Source organism: Lytechinus variegatus, chromosome 3, assembly GCF_018143015.1.
Source record: "Lytechinus variegatus isolate NC3 chromosome 3, Lvar_3.0, whole genome shotgun sequence".
Lineage (NCBI taxonomy): Eukaryota > Metazoa > Echinodermata > Echinoidea > Temnopleuroida > Toxopneustidae > Lytechinus > Lytechinus variegatus.
In genome coordinates this window covers 7,261,547-7,286,423 of record NC_054742.1, presented here as the reverse complement: position 1 = coordinate 7,286,423, position 24,877 = coordinate 7,261,547, and the positions used below count along the sequence as shown (strand labels likewise).

Sequence of the window (24,877 nt, the reverse complement as noted above, 5' to 3'; positions counted from 1 at the left end):
AAAGGAATCGTCCAGGCTGAAAATCTTAATAAATAGAGAGAGTCAAATTCACAGAGCAAAATGCTGACAATTTTATCAGAATCGGACAAGTTAGTTTACTAATATTTTGTGAAAACAGTTATATGCACATCATCAACTGGGCTGATGATGTCACATCCCCACTTTCCTTTTACTTATGTTATTATACATGAAATTATATTTTTTTTCATGTTTAAATCTGTAAATGATTTGTCTCCCAGTATGATGAAATAAGTTGCGGCAATAAATAAATGATGCACTTATTGTCAATCCAATTGTTTTTTAGTTCTTGGTAGAAAAAACAATTGAATAAACCTAATTTCATGAAATAAAATACAAAATATGACATCATCAGCCCACCTAATGAATATTCATGAAGACATGCCTAGAATTGTTTCACAGGAATGATGCAAATCTTTAGAATTCAATAACTTCGTTATCCGATTTTGAGTTTCCAGCATTTTGCTCAGTGCGAATTTTACTCTATTTATTGAGTTTTTATATGTCTTTTATCACTAATACACGGCCCCAAATAGGTACAAAGTATACAGTACTTTACATCAAACAAAGTTAAAAAAAAAATAACATAAAAATTTCTTGCCAACAAGTGAATAGATAATATATGAATAAATTGTTTGATCATATTGTATTCATCAAGCTTGTATGAATCTTAATCTTACATTAATAATGCAGTGATCAACAAACATTGTCTTACGTATACCCTATAGGCTATAAATGATCAGTGTTTTTCAAAAAATAAACGGTAGGTCTATTTTACATCCTACTCATAGAATGCAGTGTCATACAAGTTACAACGGTGAATATCATCTTCTTCCATGATAGTGAGGGGGCAAATTACCACTGAAGTATACCACTACGTTGTCGGGTGCAAATTACTATTCGGCAAAGGCAAATGATCAAGGCAAACATTCGTGTTGAACCTGAATACAGCTGCATTTGAACATAGAGCTCTATGATTTGAACATGTTCTGTTATCTTCGGTGCGGACTTTTGCATCGCGCGCCCAGCTGATAACGTAAACAAACGTAGACTCTTCACTAGTCGCTTTTTAGCTATATTTGCGGAAAATGCCTTCGCCAGGATGTAAAACGGAAACGCGCTACGCACGTGCATCACATAAACAACTAACATGGCCGAAAATCCACCAAAAGAAAAAAAGCGGAAAGTATCCGGAGAAGAAATTGAACGAGATGCCTTGCAGAGTTTTAGAGGATTCAAAATAAAGCGAATATTGAATCAAAATTTGTCATCTAAATCCGTGTTCTTATTGGGCCACATCGAATTAGAACCACATGGATCTGCAGGCAGTGCAGCAGGTGCTGGTGAACCGAGTGGATCCGGAGGAACAGTCGCGGGAGGAGCTGCCCCGACTGGCACAGGCGACGAAGCAGGTGCAGCGGAAGGCAGTGGCATTGATGACCAATCCCGGCTTCAGGCCGTTGTATTGCTTGAGAAGACTGCATTTACAGAAGACCTGTTACCCAATTTGATGTCAGAAAAATCTGCTCTCAATCGTTCCATGCAGAATGATATTTACGGTGTATATGAATGCTTTCCACCCAAGGAATTGTCGGGTGAGTAAGCTGCTGCAAGTACAAGTTAGGCCTTAGCCTAGGTCTTCTCGTCATACATGCACTCAGGGTTTGTTAAGGTGGGGGGGGGGGGGGCACACTCTGTATATAATGAATAGTGGGTATGTGCTGCGTAGGGGACCCCGGGGGGGGGGGGGGGCACTCAGTATATAACAGTGGGTATGTGCCGCGGAGGGGACCCCCATTTTTACACCAAAATTTCTGTTACAAGACAGCATTTTTGTCTTATTGAGAAGAAAATAAAGAAATCCGCTCCAAGGCTTCGCATATTTTTCGGTACGCCGTTCCGGTCGCATTGATCTGCTGCAATTTTGGTGAAAAGCGGCCGCCGAGCGCTGTCCAACCATCGTCTCTGCGCGAGCGCACCAGGCGGAGGCTGCGCTACCTGCATCATGCACGCATGCCCGTTCCATAGGGGTGCATAAGCACGTACTCACACGCTGGCGATCCGTTCCAAGGACCCCCGTTTTCACAAAATTGTAGTTCCGAGGGCCTCCTTTTTACAATAAGCCCGCTCTAAGGCCCCCGTTTTTTCTCTCGCCCGTGGCATACCCCTACCACTTTTTTGGTTGAGTGCCCCCCCCCCCCGGACCCCCATTTTTACACTCAAATTTCAGTTACAAGGCATAGGCCATAGCATTTTTGTCTTATTGAGAAAAAGAACAAAGAAAGCTGTCCAAAGCATTTCATTTTCTTCTTATCGCAATTTTGGTGAAAAGCGGTCGCAGAGCGCTGTCCGACTATCGCCTCTGTGCTAGTGCACCCGGCGCCCTTGCCACTGGGCTAGCTGCATGCCCATTCCAAAGGGATGCATACCGGTAAGCACTCACATGCAGGTGACCTGTTCCAAGGATCCCTGTTTTCACAAACATTTGTAGCTCCGAAACCCATTCCGAGTACCCTCCTTTTTACAATTAGCCCGCTTCAAGGCCACCGTTTTTTGTCTCGCCAGCGGCACACCCCTACTACTTTTTTGGTCAAGTGCCCCCCCCCCCGGGGGTACTTGGTACCTCATCAGGATCATGCGAGGGTTCGTATAGGCTCCACTACTCTTCACTACCACTATCCTCCGCTCCACCTATCAGAATTGGAGGATAGGTGGAGCAGAGGGCCGAGTAGCCAAGATGCTCCTAGAGAGTAAATATCATTTATACTTACACTTACTCTCCAGGGAACCAGGTATTTATCTACATAAACCGCCAAAAAACCTCAAACTTTCGCCCCCAAGATTTCTACTTCTAAAAGATCTAGCCCAAAATCATGTAAATGGGATCTGGGATACAACTTCATTTCCGACATATCTTTGCTAAACAAGAATTCATTAAAAAAAACCGAGAAAATATTATGAAAAGATGGGGGACACTTGCCCGAATATTTACGCCACCATCTTGTTTCTCATTGTTGATCGGACGTAACGTTACACTTCTGTTCCCTAAGTCATACCACCTACAATCCTAATCATAACATCCTGCACCTATCCACTAAATCCTGCCAGTGATTCCTATTTATGTACTTTACCAATTTTCTGTATTTAACCTTGAAAATTTCGCCTATGAATTATTTATTTTATGAAAATGATATCTGGTAATAAGGCTACATTTGTGAAACTTTTGAGGGTTGAATAATTGCGTAAACAAACATAATTACATAAATGTAAACATAAGGCCTGGACAAATGAAAAGAAATTTTATTTTAAAAAGGGAAACAATGTAAAAAGAAGCAAGGAGGAAAATAAAAGGAAAATCATGGAATGAACTATGACTATTTAAAGTTGCAACACTGTACACAAATACTGCCTGCTATTTCTCATGGAATAAGATTAGAGTCTGCTCTAGTCATTATTATCAGGTCTCTTCAAATTAGGGTATTTGAATGTATGCCTGTGGTCATTAAGAAATTGCAGATTTTTTTCTCTCTGTCACTTTTCCCTTGTATGCATCCATTTCTCCCAAACAGGAATAAAAACAACTTTGATATATCCTGCTACTGAGAAACACATCCAGAAATACTCTGCTCAAGATGTTCATCTCATCAATGAATCATACGAGGATTACATAAATATTACACTACCATACATCGAAGAGAAGCAGTTTAATATTCAGGTATCTTGGATAAACATCCATTAAGGGGTTGGATCAGCATGCTCATTACCTGTGGCATAGATCAGAGTCGATCCTCAAAAAAAAATCTAACTTATTAATCATGCAAATTTATGCATAGAATCAATTTTGGTCTAATGATTATAATGACGCCCCCAAACTTCAAATTTGTTGCTTTCTGTTGTTGCTTAGAAACTCAATAAATAGGCTAATTTATCCATATTTCACAAAACTTACAAAAATTCTTATTTACTTGTTGACTGATTTTGATTTTTTTTAGTTTCAATCTGAGAGCTTCATGAGGTTCACCAATTTCAATTCTGTTTCCTCAATTTATGTCACCAATATACTTGAACTGGGCTGAAATTAAAAATTGTGTTAAATTTTGTTGTGAGATGCCGGATGAGCTCCACATCATTGATGTGCTAGTTTTATTTTCTGAAATGCTCCCATGTGCTCAAAGAGAAAAATGTTCTTATTTTGATGTTTATAGTGGGTGTATAACATCTTGGAGAAGAAAGCTGAATCAGAACGCATTGTCTTTGAAGATCCAGATCCTGAGATAGGCTTTGTTATGTTACCAGACATGAAGTGGGATGAGAAACAAATCAATAATCTGTATCTTATTGTCATCATTCATCAGCGAGGTATCAAAAGTCTACGTGATCTCACTGCATCTCATCTTCCACTGCTGCGTAATATCCAGGAAAAATGTTTGGTAAGGATTATCAAAAGCTCCATTCTTAAATGTACTCCAGTGCATTACCAGATTACCACTGACAATACTATGTTCATCTGGGAGTATAATAAGTTACATTTATATAGCACTTATTACACTTTATTTCTAAACGCTTTACATTGCAATTATTATTCCTGTTCATTGTTTCCTGGCATGCTCGCATACATTGTATTCTACAATTGATGCAGGATAAAATTTCTTTTTAACCATTTAGTTTTACTTTGCTTTCATAGTTGAAATAATCTTCATAAATAATCTCAATTCATGTACAAACTTCTCTCTTAACTTTTTCTGAATCCAGTTATGAAATGGTATTTGTTGAAAAAAAACCAAAAGACCAAACCTGTTGTTGATAGCCCATCGGCATCAGATATATCTTGTTTTTATAAAAAAATACAAATGTCTTTGAAAAATCCCGAGTATGGGCCAAGATCATTAGGCCGAAATAGGCTTAAGAAATGAAATTTAAGGTTACAAGCTGATTTTTATCTCACCTGTAAAGCAGAGTGAGACTTTCCTGACGGCGGTGGCATCAACATCAAATCTTAACCGGAGACTAAGTTTATTAAATGACAGCATAATTTAGAAATATATGGACCTAGTTCATGAAACTTGGACATAAGGTCAATCAAGTATTACTGAACATTCTGCCCAAGTTCAGGTCACATGACCAAGGTCAAAGGTCATTTAAGGTCAATGAACTTTGACCAAGTTGGGGGTATTCGTTGAATTACCATCATAAATTTGAAATTTTATTGGTCTAGTTCATAAAACTTGGACATCACATGTACATGGTAGAGTAATCAAGTATCACTGAATATCCTGTGCGAGTTCAGGTCACATGATTAAGGTCAAAGGTCAATGGACTGGCCATGAGGATATTTATTGAATAACCACCATAACTCTGAAAGTGTATGGATCTAGTTCAATGACCTTTGACTTTGGTCATGTGACCTAAAACTCACATGAGATGTTTGCTGATATTTGATTACTCTATGGTCATGTGACTTTGAATAGTAATGAGTATGCAAATAGCTGCCAATATGTGTGTATACTATAGAGTCAACCAGATGACAATAAAATCAAATTATTTTATGGAAAAAAGTGTAATATTGCAGTGAGTGAATAAATATTTCAGGAAATAATTTTGGCTCTGATTTTGTTTGAGAAAAAAAAGTGAAATTCTAGCTAACTTTTTGAATTACTAACTGCACTTTTTAAGCCTTATTTTTTTGTACATATATTGAAGCTTATCTCAATATTTTCACATCAAAGATGTTTGCAGTAGCAAAGCTTTGCTGTTGGGGACATTGGCACCAATAATTACTAAAAGTGTCAATATTTTCGTGTGTTATTAACTTTGTGGCTGATCGACAATTCGTGAAAATAAAACCCTTGTGAAGATAACAGCTTATACAGTATCATTGTACAACACATGACTATAGACTAGTCAGAAGGCACAGACACCATTTATTTTTTTTCTTCTTGTAGGGATATTATACCTTGTTTTGAGCTGTACTTTTACTGTCTACTAGGGTGTCTACTAGAGCTTGAATATATTGAAAATATTGGTTCTAATGTACAGGTGAACTTGCACAACTTTTCCTTCTGCAAGTTGTACAAATATTTTAGACCAAATTATGCAAAACAGATCTTTGTGTGGTCACAAATATTTGATTTAAATGCAAAGTTATCTGTAAAGCGGGAATGACTGAATCCGATGACCGGGGTAATAATATATCTGTAAAGCGCTTAGACACGTCGTTCCGATGGATTAAGCGCTATATAAAAGCGGATTATTATTATTAAAGAGGTCAAACATTAATTGTGTTGGGCAATTACTTTCTATGCTCCATTCCGAAGAAACATTTGACCGTGCATTGTTAAATGTTGAATTCAGATTATCTTCCAAGATTGCACACCTGTCTGAAGCGTTAATGTCTCATAGCTCAACTGAATCCCCTTTTTTTTGGGGGGGGGGGAGGGGGGTGTCATTGTGGGCCTAAAACTAGGATATTTACATTGAGCCCTTCCTGACTTCCCTGTAAAATGATGACTTCTTATTCCCCCTATTTTTTAGTCAACTGTGATCATGACCCCACATTGTATATTGTCTAGCTTCATTTTAGTCTGATATTGTTTACTTTTTAGAACTGCATCCAAGACAAGTATGGTATACCAGCAGATGAACTGAGAGCATATCTCCACTATCAGCCTTCCTACTACCACCTCCATGTACATTTTACCCATCTGAAATTTGATGCACCTGGTACTAACATTGGTCGCGCCCATCTCTTATCTTCAGTCATTGAGAACATTAAGCTGATGTCTGATTATTACCAGAGGAAAGCTCTTGCATATATCCTCAGAGAGAATGATGGACTCTTAGCAAAGTTTAGAGAAGCAAGATGTGGGAATGGAAAGTAAAAAATGGAGTGAATCGCTATGTTTACTTTTTGTTGGGTACTACATGTAAACTAGCATAAGTCAATCTTTAAGTCAAATATTGGCCAAAGTCAAAGTAAATTTTTTAGACCAGATTTTACTTGTTTTACCCTTTTTCTAGGTTGAATTTCTTTCCAGTTGAGGAAATTTCTGTGGTCCTAAATATAGATTTGACCCGGACAAAGGTACCAATAACTTGAATATTACTTGAAAAAAATCTTACGTAAAACTGTTAGATATCACAATAAATAACTTATTTTGAAACATTCTGTTTGCGCAGTACCAGAGGTCTTTCTCATACACAAAATGGCGAACATGATAAATCATATACATGTATTACCAATAAAACTATGGGAAAAACTGTCATTGATTTGCAATTTGTTTTACATTTGAAATTTTAATTTGTGACAGTTCCATACATACTTACATGTATAAGACATTGAAAGTGATTGCATTTATTGTAATTCAGATGGGAGCACATGCCATCCAGGGTTTAACACATGGAAATCGGAGATTGAGTTTTATACCATCAATGTGTCCATGAACAGCAAATAACAAGTTCTGATTGAAATGTTCACGTTTTATTCAAATATGTCTCAAAATGATGAGAAAAAATTATCTTAAGGTACAATATTACAGATCTTTGTATACTTTCTATCATCTATTATATGCATGCATATATGATTAACTGATTTATTGTAGAATTGGAAGATTCGACTTTCAGCTCCATTGATTAATTCTTGCCAAATTTGGGAAACCAAGTTGTATTTATAAAAATTTCATACATTTTAATGGTTTGTATTAGAATTACACTTTACTTGTATGGCAAGTTTCCCCAAGTCTGCACAGTCCCCCTTGTCTGCGCACATGCATAACTGAGCAATTCTAGTAAAACAAGATGCGCAACAAACACATTACGCGAATCCTGTGTTTAAAAAATACCCCACCAGATTATAACACAGGAACTCCATTGCCTTGCGTGTTGTGTCAATGGGAGATCAGGTGGGGTATTTGAAACCCCAATTTCAGATTTTGGGAGAGCTCTTGTTTAAACTGGGGTGGGGTTCATCTGACTGCTGGTAATGCCTTGCGTGTTAGTCAATGGGATCTCAAGTGGGGTATTGACACCCCAATTTCAGTTTTTGGGGAAAGTTGCATTTCTTCCGTTTAAACTGGGGTGGGGTCGATTTAGTGACTGCTGCTGCTGATAAGTGCCGATAACACTGATGCCTGCGGCCTGCCACCACAACAGGCTGATGAACAGCATGGAGTGGGATTGCAGCTGTCCTTGTTACGTAATAGTATAAACAAACTCTTCAGGGCTTCCTGGCTGACATTAATCTTGAAAGAAAGAATTTGTATTCTATTTGTTTTAGGACATTAGCATATCTAAAAACGATTCAGAATTTAGATGAAGATCGACATGAAATTTTGAATGATGCAAAATGACCCACAATTGCCGAAATAACAATAAGTTTTAAAAAATCACCCTCTCTCTCTCTTGCTCTCTCTCTCTGCCAGGCCTTATGAAGGTCACTTCTCCTTGGGGGAAGGTGGATTATCTGGGAGAGTGCGTGGTTGTTTGCTTAAGGATAACCATTCCTTGTTGATATCGGGATGGGGGGGGGCTAGTGAAAGTAGCTTGGAATTTGAAATTGGGGTGTCAGATGAGATCCATTTTTAAACACAAAGTTTCGTAATGACAGACTTTACTTTACACATGCAATACATAGATATTCATTTAAAAATCTGACTAAAAATGGTGGAAAAATAATGAATTTAGGGCATTTCATGTGGCCTCATCAAAATCCCTAAATCGTGTGCAAAGTGAATGGGTGCGTAGACATGGGTAACCATTTTTTGTCTCACCTGCGAAGCAAAGTGAGACTATAGGCGCCGCTTTTCCGACGGCGGCGTCAACATCAAATCTTAACCTGAGGTTAAGTTTTTGAAATGATGTCATAACTTAGAAAGTATATGGACCTAGTTAATAAAACTTGGCCATAAAGTTAATCAAGTATTACTGAACATCCTATTAGAGTTTCATGTCACATGACCAAGGTCAAAGGTCATTTAGGGTCAATGAACTTAGACCATGTTGGAGGATTCAACATCGAAATCTTAACCTGAGGTTAAGTTTTTGAAATGTCATCATAACTTAGAAAATATATGGACCTAGTTCATGAAACTTGGACATAAGGTTAATCAAGTATCACTGAACATCCTGCATGAGTTTCATGTCACATGACCAAGGTCAAAGGTCATTTAGGGTCAATGAACTTTGGCCGAATTGGGGGTATCTGTTGAATTCCCATCATAACTTTGAAAGTTTATGGATCTGATTCATGAAACTTAGACATAATAGTAATCAAGCATCACTGAAAATTTCGTGCAAGTTTCAGGTCTCATGATTAAGGTCAAAGGTCATTTAGGGTCAATGAACTTTGGCCGAATCGGGGGTATCTGTTGAATTACCATCATAACTTTGAAAGTTTATTGGTCTAGTTCATTAAACTTGGACATTAGAGTAATCAAGTATCACTGAACATCCTGTGCGCATTTCAGGTCACATGACCAAGGTCAAAGGTCAATGAACTTTGGCCGAATCGGGGGTATCTGTTGAATTACCATCATAACTTTGAAAGTTTATTGGTCTAGTTCATTAAACTTGGACATTAGAGTAATCAAGTATCACTGAACATCCTGTGCGCATTTCAGGTCACATGATCAAGGTCAAAGGTCATGTAAGGTCAATGAACTTTGGCCATGTTGGGGTTTTTTGTTGAATAACCATCATATCTCTGTAAGTTTATTGGTCTAGTTCATAAAAAGTGGACATAAGAGTAACCATGTATCACTGAACATCTTGTGCGAGTTAGAGTAGTATTCAAAGTCAGCACTGCTGCTATATTGAACCGCGTGATGCAGGTGAGACGGCCAGAGGCATTCCACTTGTTTATCAGTTGGAAAATGACAGCCCGAGGTTTTTTCCAAGGAAATCCTATATTTCTTTTAAATTTTTATGAGATAATTGGTACACTTTATAAGGAACATTATTAATTGAAAGATTTTGTGAAAGAAAAAGTAATACATGTTAAATCTTAACTCAAATTGTTAGGTGCGCAGACTTGGAGATCACCATCATACAATGTATATACCATTGTTATCACAAGGTTGGTCTATGTTTTGTTACTTTTAAGTTTTAATAGGGTATTTATTTAGTGCACATCCACCTTGTTAACGTGCTCGAGGCACTCCTATAAGCTTTGCTACTGATTCTGGTACTCGGGGCTTTGTAAGGAAATCATATCAGCACCTATCGGATCGATTTCTTGCTGAAGAAAATTATGCCTTGTGATTCCTTTACCCTGTTTCAAAGACTTATCCACTGGGCCACAATGCTTTACTATTAGGGTCATTATATTTGAAAGTAATGTAATTCAGTTGAAGATTTATTTTCACTCTAATAAAGTGCTTTGATAGATACCTACCATTCCATTCACCTTTTACCAAACTTCAAACAGTATTTTAGTTCTTGGTCTGATATATAAAGAACTCTTTTACTATGGTATGTACAAGTAGAAAAAATATTCTTGGCTGCTATAGCATTCTTACAGAGACATTTTTTTTTAGAATTGTAAAGTACTTTGTATTGAGAAAATTGATTATAATATGAGCCTGTTTTTAAAAGTTCAGGTTAGTTCAAAATGGTTTTATATTTTCATTAAGTATTTTGATAATTTGTGATTTTCCTTTAATAAAGCTGAATATTTTCATTTTGTTTATAAATATCTTGTCAGATTGTGAATTCAGTTTGTACTGTAAGTCATAATTGATAACTAAAAGACATAACAAATGCACACACACAAAGAAAATATAACTTGGAATATATATATTTGTATGTGAAAAATGATAACAAAAATCCAATGAAATCATATACAGTTGAGGCCGAAAGTTTACATACAACCATGGAATTCAGTGAAATTCGTTCACTTGCCAAACATCGTTAAATTTACTATATCTTCAGAAATATAAATACTACCATGAAGAATTTGGTATCAAATGAAAGAGCATATTGAGCTCTTCCACATGATTGGAATACCTTTGAGATCAAAGTATATTTCAGGTGGAATTTTCTTTGAAGAAAAAAAGTAATATTAATACCATTGTATTCTATTGTTAGTTTTTATATTTTCAAACATCGTTTCATAAAAATATATAAATGTCAAATCTATGATTTATATTACATTTTCTATCATGATATGTCACCACTGAACAAAATGTGTAATCTGAACTGTTTGTTTTCAGAAGTAACTAGCACAAATATGAAATGTTTTTATCATTTTTTTTATTTTTAATTCGTCTAAAATATGAAGATTTTTTTGGGAAAAAATTCACTTAAATATTTTTCAGCTCCTGGTGACAAAGCAGTGTGATGAAGTGGCTTGACATACTCATTAATTTGATATCAAATTTGTCATGATAGCACAAATATGTTATAAGATACAGTAAATTCTATGACGTTTGACAAATGCCAGCTTTTCTTTGAATTTCCCGGGTGTATGTAAACTTCTGGCCTCAACTATATATATAAAAGTATGTCTTTTGTTATTAGATTTTACCATATAATGAATAAACATCAAACAACAAAACCACGAAATGATGGAAACTAAGTCCAAAGCAGCATATTTGGGACTGTGTACTATACATGAAATAGATGTGAGTTTGACATGGAGGGGTATAAATATCCCTGCTAATTGAAAGAAAAAACAAAGACTAAGTAACCACTTTGGATTGATAGGAAAAATAACTTAAAAATGTAATAAATAAATCAAAATAAACAAAATAATAAGGGTGATTCAAGACTGAAGAACTTGACTTTTCCTGACAATGTTGATCTAAATTGCCACTATCAAATCACAGCATAAACTATACTTCACATTGCAAATGTTTGATAATGGTAATCTATATTGACAAAGTGTCAAGATCATGGCTAGACCTTCAACATACATGTACGTTTAGGGATCAGGATATTACTCTCTTCATTGCAAAGTTTCACAGTATTGTCCTGCTTCTAACACAGTATTAGAGAGTTGCAGACTGATTCCTACCTGGGGGTAGGATGTTATACCACTCAAATTATTATCACTGATCTATTAAAAATAGATCTTTGGTAGATGTAGTTATTATGCAAGATTGACATGGAATAGTGTGCATGGGTGAACTGAGAAGCAAAGTGAACAGCATATACATTTGACTATCTTTATATCTACATCAGTTTTAAAGCAGAAATTGTGGGTATACAAAAGAAAACATCTGACACAGTACAAGTGATATAATCACTCTTTACATATTTAAGGATTAATGTGTAACTACATGTACACACATCATTCTTTTATGGACAAATGGCGACTTGAAAAATGTCAACAAATGGATTATTGTGATGCACCAAGAATGTACATGATACAATTTGAAACTGTTTTTTTCATACCATGCAATAATGGTATGCAATATGCCTTTCTCACATACTCCATATAGAACACAAAATGAATTACATAGTAGTGTAGTTTGATTTGTCATGAAAATAGATTTGATGAGCTGGTTAGTGATCACATCATCTTCAATAGTATACAAATAGCGAATAGGCATGAGTGCGATGGTGGTGCGAGATTTCGCATGAGATGAAAGAAAGATGCTCTATTCAACGAGGCGTTAGCCGAGTTGAATAGAGCGTTTCTTTCTTTCACCAAATGCGAAATCTCGCACCATTGCACGAATAAGAATATTCGCTATTTGTGTTGTACAACGCCTCGGAATCTAGCGAAAATATGAAAAGGGAGCAAAAATATTGAAAGCGAAAAGCAAAATCCCGCAAGCGCACATGATCTTGGACAGAATTGCGCATTTAGCCAGCGAGCTTTATGCGCATTGTCACCTTATTCAATGAAATCGCATTATGACGTCACCTCCTAAAGCCGTGCAATGGTACATTTTGGATGGTACGTCTTGTGTGCAATGGTACGAATGTGAGACATTCAGCCTCCCATTTGATCGCGTACAACAAGCTAAGTTGGCTTTGTAAAATTCTGAATTAAGAACATCATTAATTTACCCTCCACAATGCAATATTCAAACATTTAAAAGCATGGATGAAGTTCACATAACAAACTAACAATGACTGAAACTTTAATCACATAGAATTAATGGGCTGAAGTGCAATAAAAATTAATTCCCTAAGTGATTGTCCAACTAAACACCAGTTAAGTTTGCTCTTGTTTTTTTTTAACTACCCTATGTACATGTAGTTTAAAAGAGCAAACTCTGAGTGAAATATAATCTGTCAATATTTTAGCGAGACATTGGAAAAGAAAAAAAAAACAGTTTGAAGTGTGAGGTTCACTTAAGCATAAGATCTGCTGAAACTCGACAATCTGAAAAATAGTGTAATGGATAAATTCTTGTATATCTTGTTTGTGTGTATATATATATTTGAATATTAGGACCTGGTATTTTGAGATAAAGTAGAGGAAGGACTTAATACTCTTACAGGAATGCCAATTTCACGTTTTTAAAAGCACAAATGATCATTGTCAAATGATTTGATAAATTGCTTGTTATATCTGTGTGAAATTTGGCTTTCTATACATGCAGTAATTAAACCCACAGCCTCATGGACAAGAGTTTAGAATACAGATCAGAGACTGCACTTTGTTGAAAATAAGAAAGAGATTGGTACAATGAGGCAACAGTTCATATTCTTTGAAAGATGGTGTTTACTGAGCTGCACTTATTCCCATTAAATTCCAATCAAGAAGATTCACTGAATGAGTAAAACTAAACAAGGATTTTTCTTCAAGATGGACGTAGCATTTCAAGTACAAAAGTTGGTCAATGAGATATATACTTGGACTGGATATTGTTATTCTGTGCAGCTGACTTTAAACATTTTTGAGCCTCTCACAGCTTCGCATGATGCTAAACTCCAGGAACACCAAACTTATCAAGATGTGCAGCTCTCTTTGCTGGTATGAGAATCTATGAGAACAAGAATAATAAAATGAAGAAATATTATACACAAATAAATCTCAGATAAAATTGCACAATTAATAGTATAGGGCGATTCCACACTAGAACTTCAAAAATATCATAAATTTCAACATGCTTTCAATAAGTCATAAGTAGTGTAATATTTTACTATGATACCTAAATTTTATGAAAATTATGAGTTTTAGCCAAAAGTGAAGACAGATATAGTTTTTTGGGGGGAGAATAATGGAATTTTAAATTTTCAATAATTTTGCTCATTGAATAGTCAAGTACAAATTCCACCTGAAACAATTATTTGCAAAGCAAGAGAAGATTTGAAATATTGCAGGTCAATAGAATAATATATCATTGATGGTTCCAAATAGTATCTACAACATTTTCATGATCCATAATAGGGGCAGCCCTGATTTTTCCGAACCTATTTTTGGCAATGTCCCGTACGACACATGACAATGCAAAAGTTTTTCCTACAATTTTATTTTTGATGATGCAATTTCATAAAACGAGTTTCTCTTTGTTTGACCCATGGGTGATCGATTTATCCCATAAGGATCTAATTACTGCCCTTCATTTTTCAATTATTGTCCTATTAAAAAATGTCCCGTACGACACACGCTGTGTCGTACGGGACATGTCCCGTACGACACACAATATAATAATGCATCTAATTGCAGGATTTGGATTCAGAAACCATAAATAGTAGGCATATTTAAATTCATTTAATTGATTTAACATAAAGTGAACTGAAAAAGTACTTTGTTTATCTCCATAGAACATGAAATAGGTGATTCTAAACATTTTAATTGATTTCATGTAGGCTTATTCTTTTGTGAATCCCTTCAGCTAAACTGGTGATTTTCACTGATCAGAGCAGGCTAATTTATTTTCATTGAGCATGAAAAGAAAACTTTTATATTTCAACCTAGCCTGGAAGATGACTTCCTCTTGCATGCTAATGTGGAATTATTATAAGATGTAAAAAAAATCATTTCAATCATCAAGATCATCTATTTGGACTTCCCTTATTGAATATTGAAATATTGAATATTGAATATTGAAACTCCTTACGTTTTTCAAGTTGTAAAAAAAATCTTGAAAATAAGACAAACCATATGGTTTCATGAAATGCAGATGGGTTTGAAAAAGTAGAACCGCATTTCTTTAGACAAAAAAATTGTGACCAAAAAAGGGAAAAAAGTGACAGTTGTGACATATATCATGTAGATATACATTTTATATAAAAAAATCATAACATCATGATCATTTTAGCCCCATAATTTAAACAAAGTTTCATTCATTTATTGTTTAAATAGTGTTTGGAAATCATCAATTAGTTCCCTAAAATATAACTTCACACAAAACCTGAAGTTTTTCAGCTCGTAAAAATGCTGTGAACACTTGTACATTTCCCATCATGAAAAAAATTATTAACATATTGCTCCCAATTGTATATATTGAGGTTACTTAATTGTATTGTCCTGAATGACTGCTTATTAAAAGATTATTCATAAATAAGCAAGAATTTAGGGGCAATGCTCCTTCTGATTGATAAAAAGTTCATGTTTATTTATTCAGGCTGCCCAGTACAACACGCAGTGCCTGTACAACACACAAATGTCCCGTACGACACACAAGTGTCCCGTACGACACACAAGTGTCCTGTACGACACACAATTGTCCCGTACGACACATTATTTTGTTTATGATATATTGACAGAAATATTCACCTAATAGCGGTTTGTAACCTAATGAATGTCTTAGTTTGATGGGATTATCATTATCATCAGCCAAATAATGTGATTGAAGAAGTCAAAGTGACATAAAGTAAGAAAGTTTGGCTTCAATTTAGAGATGTCCCGTACGACACATTTTGAATGTCCCGTACGCCACAATGTTCTCGAAAATTATAATTTGCTTTATTTATTCATGAATGTTTATTTTGCTTTCTTTTGTAAATATGTTTGTTCTTGGGTAATTGAGTGTCAATTTGAGTTCAGTTTCTATGAAATTTATCTGCCCAACTCACAGACTTTTGAGTACAAACTTGAGGTTTCTAAAAAAGCCACTTTTTCTGCGTCCGTACGACACATTACTATTTTTAATCTGTATTATACAGGATGTGAATTCAAGTCATGTTAAGTCTTGGTTTTTCTTACACTCTGGTAGTAGTTGATGACCACCTATAGTTACTGGAATATTTTTTGTTTTTTCTTGTCAAAAACTGTCAAATGTTCTCTAAATGTCCCGTACGACACGTATGGAATCACCCTATAATGCATGAACATTACTTAGTGATAACTACAGTCACACAAACTTTGTTACTTATATTGTTCTTCCAGTGCTTATTAAACCTACTTCATATTACTGACAAATGAATAACCTACCTCTTGATGAATATAACATCAAATTGATATGAGTATAGCTTAGCATCATAAACCTACCTCATCATGTATAAAATCCATAGCACCAAACTGACAAAACTAACACCATAAACTTAAGCAATGCATCCATAGCACCAAACTGAAAAATCAGTGTAGCTTAACACCATAAACCTACCTCATTATGTATATAAGCATCGCATCCATAGCACCAAACTGACAAATCAGCATAGCTAAGCACCATAAGATGATTAGACTCCAACCCATGCATTAACATATGCTCGTTGACATAACGCCCACAGTACACCTACAATATACAAGAAATAAATGCTCATTAAAGTCACATAGAAAGCATATAAAACAAGTGGAATGCCTCTGGCCATCTCACCTGCATCACGCGGTTCAATATAGCAGCAGTGCTGACTTTGAATACTACTCTAATTGCACAAGATGTTCAGTGATACATGGTTACTCTTATGTCCACTTTTTATGAACTAGACCAATAAACTTACAGAGATATGATGGTTATTCAACAAAAAACCCCAACATGGCCAAAGTTCATTGACCTTACATGACCTTTGACCTTAATCATGTGACCTGAAACTTGAACAGGATGTTCAGTGATACTTGATTACTCTTATGTACAAGTTTCATGAATCAGATCCATAAACTTTCAAAGTTATGATGGTAATTCAACAGATACACCCAATTCGGCCAAAGTTCATTGACCTTTGACCTTGGTCATGTGACCTGAAACGCGCACAGGATGTTCAGTGATACTTGATAACTCTAATGTCCAAGTTTGATTAACTAGACCAATAAACTTTCAAAGTTATGATGGTAATTCAACAGATACCCCCGATTCGGCCAAAGTTCATTGACCCTAAATGACCTTTGACCTTAATCATGAGACCTGAAACTTGCACGAAATTTTCAGTGATGCTTGATTACTATTATGTCAAAGTTTCATGAATCAGATCTATAAACTTTCAAAGTTATGATGGGAATTCAACAGATATCCCCAATTTGGCCAAAGTTCATTGACCCTAAATGACCTTTGACCTTGGTCATGTGACGTGAAACTCATGCAGGATGTTCAGTGATACTTGATTAACCTTATGTCCAAGTTTCATGAACTAGGTCCATATATTTTCTAAGTTATGATGACATTTCTAAAACTTAACCTCAGGTTAAGATTTCGATGTTGAATCCTCCAACATGGTCTAAGTTCATTGACCCTAAATGACCTTTGACCTTGGTCATGTGACATGAAACTCTAATAGGATGTTCAGTAATACTTGATTAACCTTATGGCCAAGTTTTATTAACTAGGTCCATATACTTTCTAAGTTATGACGTCATTTCAAAAACTTAACCTCAGGTTAAGATTTGATGTTGACGCCGCCGCCGCCGTCGGAAAAGCGGCGCCTATAGTCTCACTTTGCTTCGCAGGTGAAACAAAAACTGAATAAACCATGCGACTGTACCAGAAAACAGCATTGCCTTTTACATTAGGATTTCCTCTGCCGGTCTCCAAAATGCACTCATTTCATGATATACATGTACACTGATTCTTGCTATATATTCAATACTGTCCAGAAAGATGAAGAACCAAACCCATCTAATAACACGGCCTTGCACAAGCAAGAAAAAAAATATCAGCATGATAGTACACTGGGTTAGGGTTCTTTATTTCTGTCTCACATGCATAGCAGAGCAAGATTAAAGGGGCCGCTTTTCCGGCGGCGGCATCGTCGTCAACATACCAAGGTTACGTTTTTTTAAATGTCATCATAACTTAGAAATCATATGGACCTAGTTCATGAAACTGATCACTGAAGATCATGCCCAAGTTTCAGGTCACATGACCAAGATCAAAGGTCATTTAAGGTCAATGAACTTTGGCCGTGTTGTTTTTTTTTGTTGAATTGGCATCATAACCTAAATGTCAAATGTATATTCAATTTATGAACAGTAAACATACAGACCATGTGCTGTTTTACCAAGGGGATACTAGACAAAATGATGAAGGGCTAAACGGCAATTAGACCAAATGGCGAGTAGACAGTTGAAATGGTATGAGGAATAGACCATGGGTGATGAGACCAAATGGAAAGTAGACAAAGTTAGTGGAGACCAATTAGCACTTTACCAACAATATGGACTGAACATGCCTTGCATTAGCCTTTCAATAAGGAACTGTGCATGGAGGTACTTCTTACAGCAATGTCTATAGTAAAAAAGAAAGTCTTGATATATAAACAGTGCAATGATTGCATAATAAAGTGACTGTGGATTAAGTGTTATAACCTTACCTGATAGCAATGTAAACACAGCCAATTCTCTTTGGTATCGCCACAATCCCTGCAAGGTAATGATACATCTAGTCCATTAGAAGGTAGAGGTCTTACATCAGATTCTAAATGAGGGCACCATGGCTGAGGAATCACTGCATGCATCTCTACCTGAAGTCATCAAACAAAACAGAATCAATCACTCATAAGTCATTATTATATTCTTTATATTTTACATGCTGAGTTCTGCAATCACTGACTTATTTGAATTTATGAGATTCATGAGAATAGCAAATACGTCATATTCTTTTTCTGGTGTGAAAGAAGAGTGGGCTTATATTCACTATTTAGCTACTTTGACCTTCATTTATGCATCACAATTGAATAGGATTTGTACAGGCAAAAATTTCTGAAGCACTGGTACACACGGCGTGTTAAGGAGGCTATCCAAATCTGATAAAAGATATTGGCATGACATCTGGGAGGAATCGCTTTCTCTCCTGTTGCCCAATGCCTATCAGTGCCACTTCCAATTTAAACTTACATTTCCTTTTGAGTATTGCCATAATGCAGCAGTGAGTGTCATCACAAAGGACTCCTTGGCATCTGACATTCATCTGCTTGAAGCACTGCCCTCGGCTGCCAGGGATTCCCCAATGTCCGCATCCCAACCAGCAATTGCATGGACAAATAGTAGCGCATCGGTACCAGCGCCTGCAGAACACAGCTTTGCTATAAAAGGTGCTTGTAGCGACAATTAGTCCACATTACCTGATGAAGGATAGCAGTACGCAGCCGTAACATTGCAGCTCTTGTTTGCCTACTCTTTGTGACAACTACTCATCTTTACCTACTCAATATGATGATCATCATCTTCTGTACTAAAAATAGGCTAATTTTTCTTTTAGCCTGTACTTTTATAATGTAGATGATAACAATCAAAATTGTGAAGATTAATTCAATAACACTAGAAGACTTTTACAGATTATCAAAATTGATGAATAAACTCGATTTGGGAGATGTTTATATCCGTAGAAAGTTCATGGCTTGACAACTGGGGATGTTCTCTTACTTCAGGACCAAATGTTCGTTGAATGCTACTAATGATGTTATCTTCTGCTTCTGGAGTTGTAGCTTGATCTGATACACCACATGCTCCTAGTGCTTCATCTTCAGGAACTATCATTTTCAGGATATATATGCAAATAAAAAAAAGAAATTATAATATGATGAGACTATGTATATGTTATGTACATGTCATTCCATCAGAAAATTTTACATTTATATCACTGCCCCGCATTGACTAAAGAGGCATGGCCTGTGCTTATTAAAATCTGTTTGGTATGTTTTGGATCTTCATGCAATTTGTAAATCAATTTCCTTTCACTGGTGTACAGACCCAAAAAAGTTTCTCAATCAAGGAAAAAATTAGAAAATTACCTTTTGACCCCCATCATCTCCATGGGCACACATGTGGTGTTACTTAAGGATCATTTGAGCCAAGTGTGATTATATTCAAGGCTCGACATTAGCGGGGCCACCAAAAATTCATCTCGGGCAACCATTATTGAAAAAATGTTAAGTTTTGGTGGCCCGAATCGGGCAACCAATAATTTTCAAAGTAGCGCAATTTTTCTCCCGATTTTGCATGCATTTATCAACCTTCTACAGTTAAAATTGCAAGCCAATTCGTCATGCGCCTTTTTTGTTAATCTACACACAAATACACACACACAAAGAGTGCATAGTCATGACATTATGTAGTCCTACCGCAAGCATACAGTAACTATTATTCAGCCGGCCGCGCCGGCTATCTGGCTGAGCTTTGCATGCATGAAACCAATGCAGCTAGCTGTGCACGAGCAGACTATTCAGACCCAGGGAGCTGCGATACGAAATGTTACTGCTAAGAAATCTTCCCCAGAACTTTGGAAATCTACGTCAAAGTCACATTTTACACCAATGAAATGCCCTTCTACAGTCCATATTACTGAAACCTGATTAATTGCAAGCATTAAAAGGAGGAATTATGACCTCTCTTTTGACTCAAAAAGACCGATTTCCAAATGCATTAATACACATAGGTGAGTACATCACAGTCCCATATGTGCATTTGTATGTATGTTGATATTTGGTTTATTTCGAAGCTGTGTCTCTTTGAGCCAAAAATAAATAGGCCGCTCTTTCTTTCTTGTTTACAAATGACTTCTTAAACCATTCTTAAGGAAGTAAATACTTTGGGAAGGCATTTCATTGATATGACATGTGATTTTTTTTTCCATCATTTTGTCAAATATAGGGAAGGAATTGTCTCACTGTTTTTTCCAGATAACTTTTGCCATTTTATTTTTTCTTTCATTTTTTTTCAGTGATTAAACCATTTATACCCCTTCCCATTGAAAATACCTGATTAAAGAACATGTTTCTACTGAATAATAATAATTTTCCCCATTTTTTGATAATTTTGTTTTATTTATTTTTCTTAAATTTTCTTTTGTTTTTCTCAAAATTTTTTTTATGACCTGTTCTTTGTTTTTTCTTTCTTCATTTTTTCTTTTGTTTTATGCAAAGTAAAATAACAGCAAGCACGATTTATATACAAGATGTACAAAGAATAGTGGTACGTGTTAGTGATTGCAGAATATTTCAGTTTGTTTTATTCATTTTTAATTAATGTTTTTCTTTATATTTTTCGGGCCACCAAACTTTATTAGTGGGCCACCAAAAAAAATTATTTGAAGGTTTTGGTGGCCCGAACGGGCCACCACCAAAAAAAGTTAATGTGGAGCCTTGTTATATTGATGAAAAAATAAAGAATTTAATTAGAGTAAGTTGAACAAACACTAACATTGTTGTAACAGACCAACAGGATAAGTGATTACAAAGTCTCTGCTGAACTTTGTTCAGGCGAGGGGCGAGACAAAAAAATATATGTAGTTCCATACATGTATAATTTTTGTAAAGTTTGTATTCTCCTGTAAGGAGGTGCGTTAAAAGATTTTTTAGGCCGTTTATGATCTGCCTTTGTATTTATGAACTTTCATGAGTTTTCATTCAAAATTTTCATCTACATTTGCAATAAAGCCAATTTTAAATCTTGGAAAATGTCCACTGGGCAGTTCCACGGTTACGGAGTGACATTCAGAAACAACTTTTTTGCATTCAAACAAAGATATCACCCATATTTGAATAGTTATTTGCAAAGAAATGGTACCTGACAGTAGTTGATGAGACCCACTTTTCAAAATAATAAAATTCATTATTTTGATCCATTGAATTAATGAGATATGAATATTCCTAATCGTGGTTACGCAGGGACGCAAAATGGACATGCATATTTGATGAGAAAACATATTGCTCAGATTCCGTAAATTTTGAATTGCTATCATAATTTTGATTTATTGATTGGATTCTATGTCGTTCTAGCTTTAATATGCTGCATTACATTAAAAAATTAACGAATTATTTCATTAAATTAAAATTAAGTAAAAAACAATATATGCAGTCCCATGTATAGAATTTCTTGTATGGTTCGGATTCTCCTACAAGGAGATGCGTAAGAAAAAAAAATTGTGGCTAATTATGCTCCCCTTTTGTATTTATGAAATTCCATATGAGTTTTGATGGAAAAATTTGATCCAAATTTGAAGTAGAGCCCACATAAATTTTTGGAAAATGTCCACTTTTGCTTGGAATCGGTCTTATACTATTTTATAAATATTAAGTTACACCCTATCCAAAATAAGATATTTCATCAAAAAGGTAAAAAATAATAAATAACGCCTGCATCTCCTTTTACCTTTTGCTCCATCTGCCATACCTGGCCCCTCCTGTATATCATTGTTTCCTTTATTGCACATGATCTCAATTAAATGATATCAATCAAATATGTTTTGTCTTCAAACTAATGTGCTTAAAGTGAATGGATATTTCAGTTTTATTACTTCAATGAGAGAAAAGACAGCAGCAATATTCTCAATATATCATCTCAATTGGTATAAAAGGTCTCCTGTGCAGTTCTGTTGCAGATGAAATTCATTTGAGAAGATGACTTGATACTAACATTCTAAAAATAAAAATTCCAACAATCTTATGAAATCTCTTTACCATCATCATGTATAACTTGATCCCTGGCACCTCTTCCTCCTCCTGGAGATTCTTCTCTTGATTGCTGAAGATTCATCCCTGATATTCCTTCTAAGATATCTTTTATTCCATCTTCTTCATTGATCATCTTCTCTCCATCATCCAATCTTGAAGATGAAACCTCATCAACTCTCTCTGGTCCCAACGAGGTCACTTCATCCCTTGGTGCAGCACTATACACAAAAATAGAACAACACTGATAAGGAAAGCTGGTGATGAAATATTATTCTTTGAAAAGTATATTGGATATTGCATCATCTATATTTTCATGATTGATTCATTGTTTGAATTACTGTTTGACTATTTTTGCATATAATTTGGTCTTTATATTTCATTCATTGCATTTTTTTAGAAGGGACATGGTTACAAAGCATATCATTGCAATATTGTTTAAATAAATACATGTAATCATAAAATGATCAGTCTATGCTTTGTGTAATGTACACAAATCTAAAAGCATTGTACACAAATCTAGAAGCATATTTTATGAGTCTTCAAAGAAACCAACATACAAGGAGAAAATCTATCTTATCAGAAAGAACAAAATGAGAGGAGCAATCTAAAACTTGTTTGATCAAAAATGGTTAAAGAGAAAGCGAGTTATGTAAGTTTGAAAACTCTTATTTTATTTTTTTTTACTTTTTATGGGATTCTCATATTGGCAAACGTACTTCAAAATAGCTGATTTTGTGGACAACTCTCCCTTAGTTTTGTACACAAATTTTCAGATTTTCCTCATTATCTTTCAAATTGCATCTTGCCTCCTTCTGAGCACAACAATATGTGAAAGGAAAATATAATTCACACCACATATGTCAAGGTCAGGAGATAACGTGAAATATGTAAAATAAAGGGGAAGATCTGAACATTTTCGTACAAACAAATGTAGAGTTGTTCACAAAATCAGCCATTTTGAAGCATTGTTTGCCAATTTGCGGATCCCCATAGATAGTCCAACAAGACTTCTTAAACATCAATTCCTTGCTTATTTCATATCCGATTTTGATGAAACTTGTTTTAAATTGTTCCTCTCATTTTACTCTTTCCAATAAGATTGATTCTCTTCTTGGGTTTTTGGCTCCTTTCTAGTCTTGTAATCAACTGTACAGGGGGTATGCTTATCACTTATCTTTGCCCATAATTCGTCCATATACATGTAGTTTTATATTATCTATAGGGGAAGGCGGGGTAAGTTGTGACAGTTTTTGCTTTTTGCATGTTAGAATTGATATGATTAATAATCTTGTCAAAATAAGTACCTTGCCTTGAAATTTAATTCTTCTGAAATATTTTCCACCTACTTTCTATCCCCACACTGAAAGTCATCGTGACCTTTGAAAAAAAAACGATGTCAAATGGCTCAACTTACCCCATATATGAGGTAAGTTTGAGCCACCTTCTGGGGTAAGTTGAGCCACAAAAACTAGGTACAAAATGTATGAGGGGAGAACCAGCATGTCAATTTTTTGTTTAAAGTCTTTTCACTTGCTAATTCTCTATAAATACTAACATCATTTAAAAGCAGTCATGTAAATTTGCTCCTTTCAGCCAGCATTTCAATCGATTTTTATGGTTTGTTTTTTAAGATGCATTACCATAGGAATTACCATGGCTCAACTTGCCCCATGCTGTTTGGCTCAACTTACCCCAGTCCAAACTTAGTGCGATAATTTTGTATCCACACATTTATTATGCATCCATCATATAAAAAGACTATGACAAGAATGAAGATCCATACCTAGACTAATAATGTTGTTATCATGTCTTTATTATATTTAAAGACGTGTGTGTTTATAAAGCACTTATCTATTTCACACTCTTTTATACTTTTTTGGCTGAAATTCATATTTTTCCCTCTAAAAAACTACTTTTTGTTTCAAAGTTGAAAACAATGTGGTGGGGTTAGGGGTTATGCTATGGGTCATCAATACACAACACCACCACAATGTCTGACTCGTTCATTATTGGCCTGGGGCTGGTGGTCAACTTGCCCCTATGCTCAACTTACCCCGCCTTCCCCTACATATCACATACTGTTTTCTATCACTCATGCCGCATGCTACACCCCTTTACATTACAAGCACTTTATTAATGTTTA

At 35.4% G+C, this 24,877-nt stretch overlaps 2 protein-coding genes across 7 annotated transcripts in view; one reads left to right on the top strand and one right to left on the bottom strand.

Moving 5' to 3' along the window:
• Positions 1-1,148: 1,148 nt before the first annotated feature.
• LOC121410113 (m7GpppX diphosphatase-like) lies at positions 1,149-8,020 on the top strand. The gene is made up of 4 exons (XM_041601993.1): positions 1,149-1,613; positions 3,588-3,733; positions 4,224-4,448; positions 6,621-8,020. The coding sequence occupies exons 1-4, from the start codon at positions 1,169-1,171 to the stop codon at positions 6,894-6,896; spliced, it is 1,092 nt and encodes a 363-aa protein (XP_041457927.1). The 5' UTR covers positions 1,149-1,168; the 3' UTR covers positions 6,897-8,020.
• A 4,983-nt stretch (positions 8,021-13,003) lies between these two features.
• LOC121410109 (histone deacetylase 6-like) overlaps positions 13,004-24,877 on the bottom strand; it is a 102,752-nt gene continuing 90,878 nt past the window's right edge. For all 6 annotated transcript variants that reach the window (XM_041601989.1, XM_041601987.1, XM_041601988.1 and 3 more), the window contains 5 exons: positions 22,741-22,952; positions 19,706-19,812; positions 18,655-18,804; positions 16,518-16,646; positions 13,004-13,949 (listed from right to left, as the gene is read on the bottom strand). In XM_041601989.1, coding sequence (XP_041457923.1) covers positions 13,890-13,949; positions 16,518-16,646; positions 18,655-18,804; positions 19,706-19,812; positions 22,741-22,952 — 658 coding nt within the window. In that variant the 3' untranslated portion in view covers positions 13,004-13,889. The remainder of the gene's footprint in view (positions 13,950-16,517; positions 16,647-18,654; positions 18,805-19,705; positions 19,813-22,740; positions 22,953-24,877) is intronic.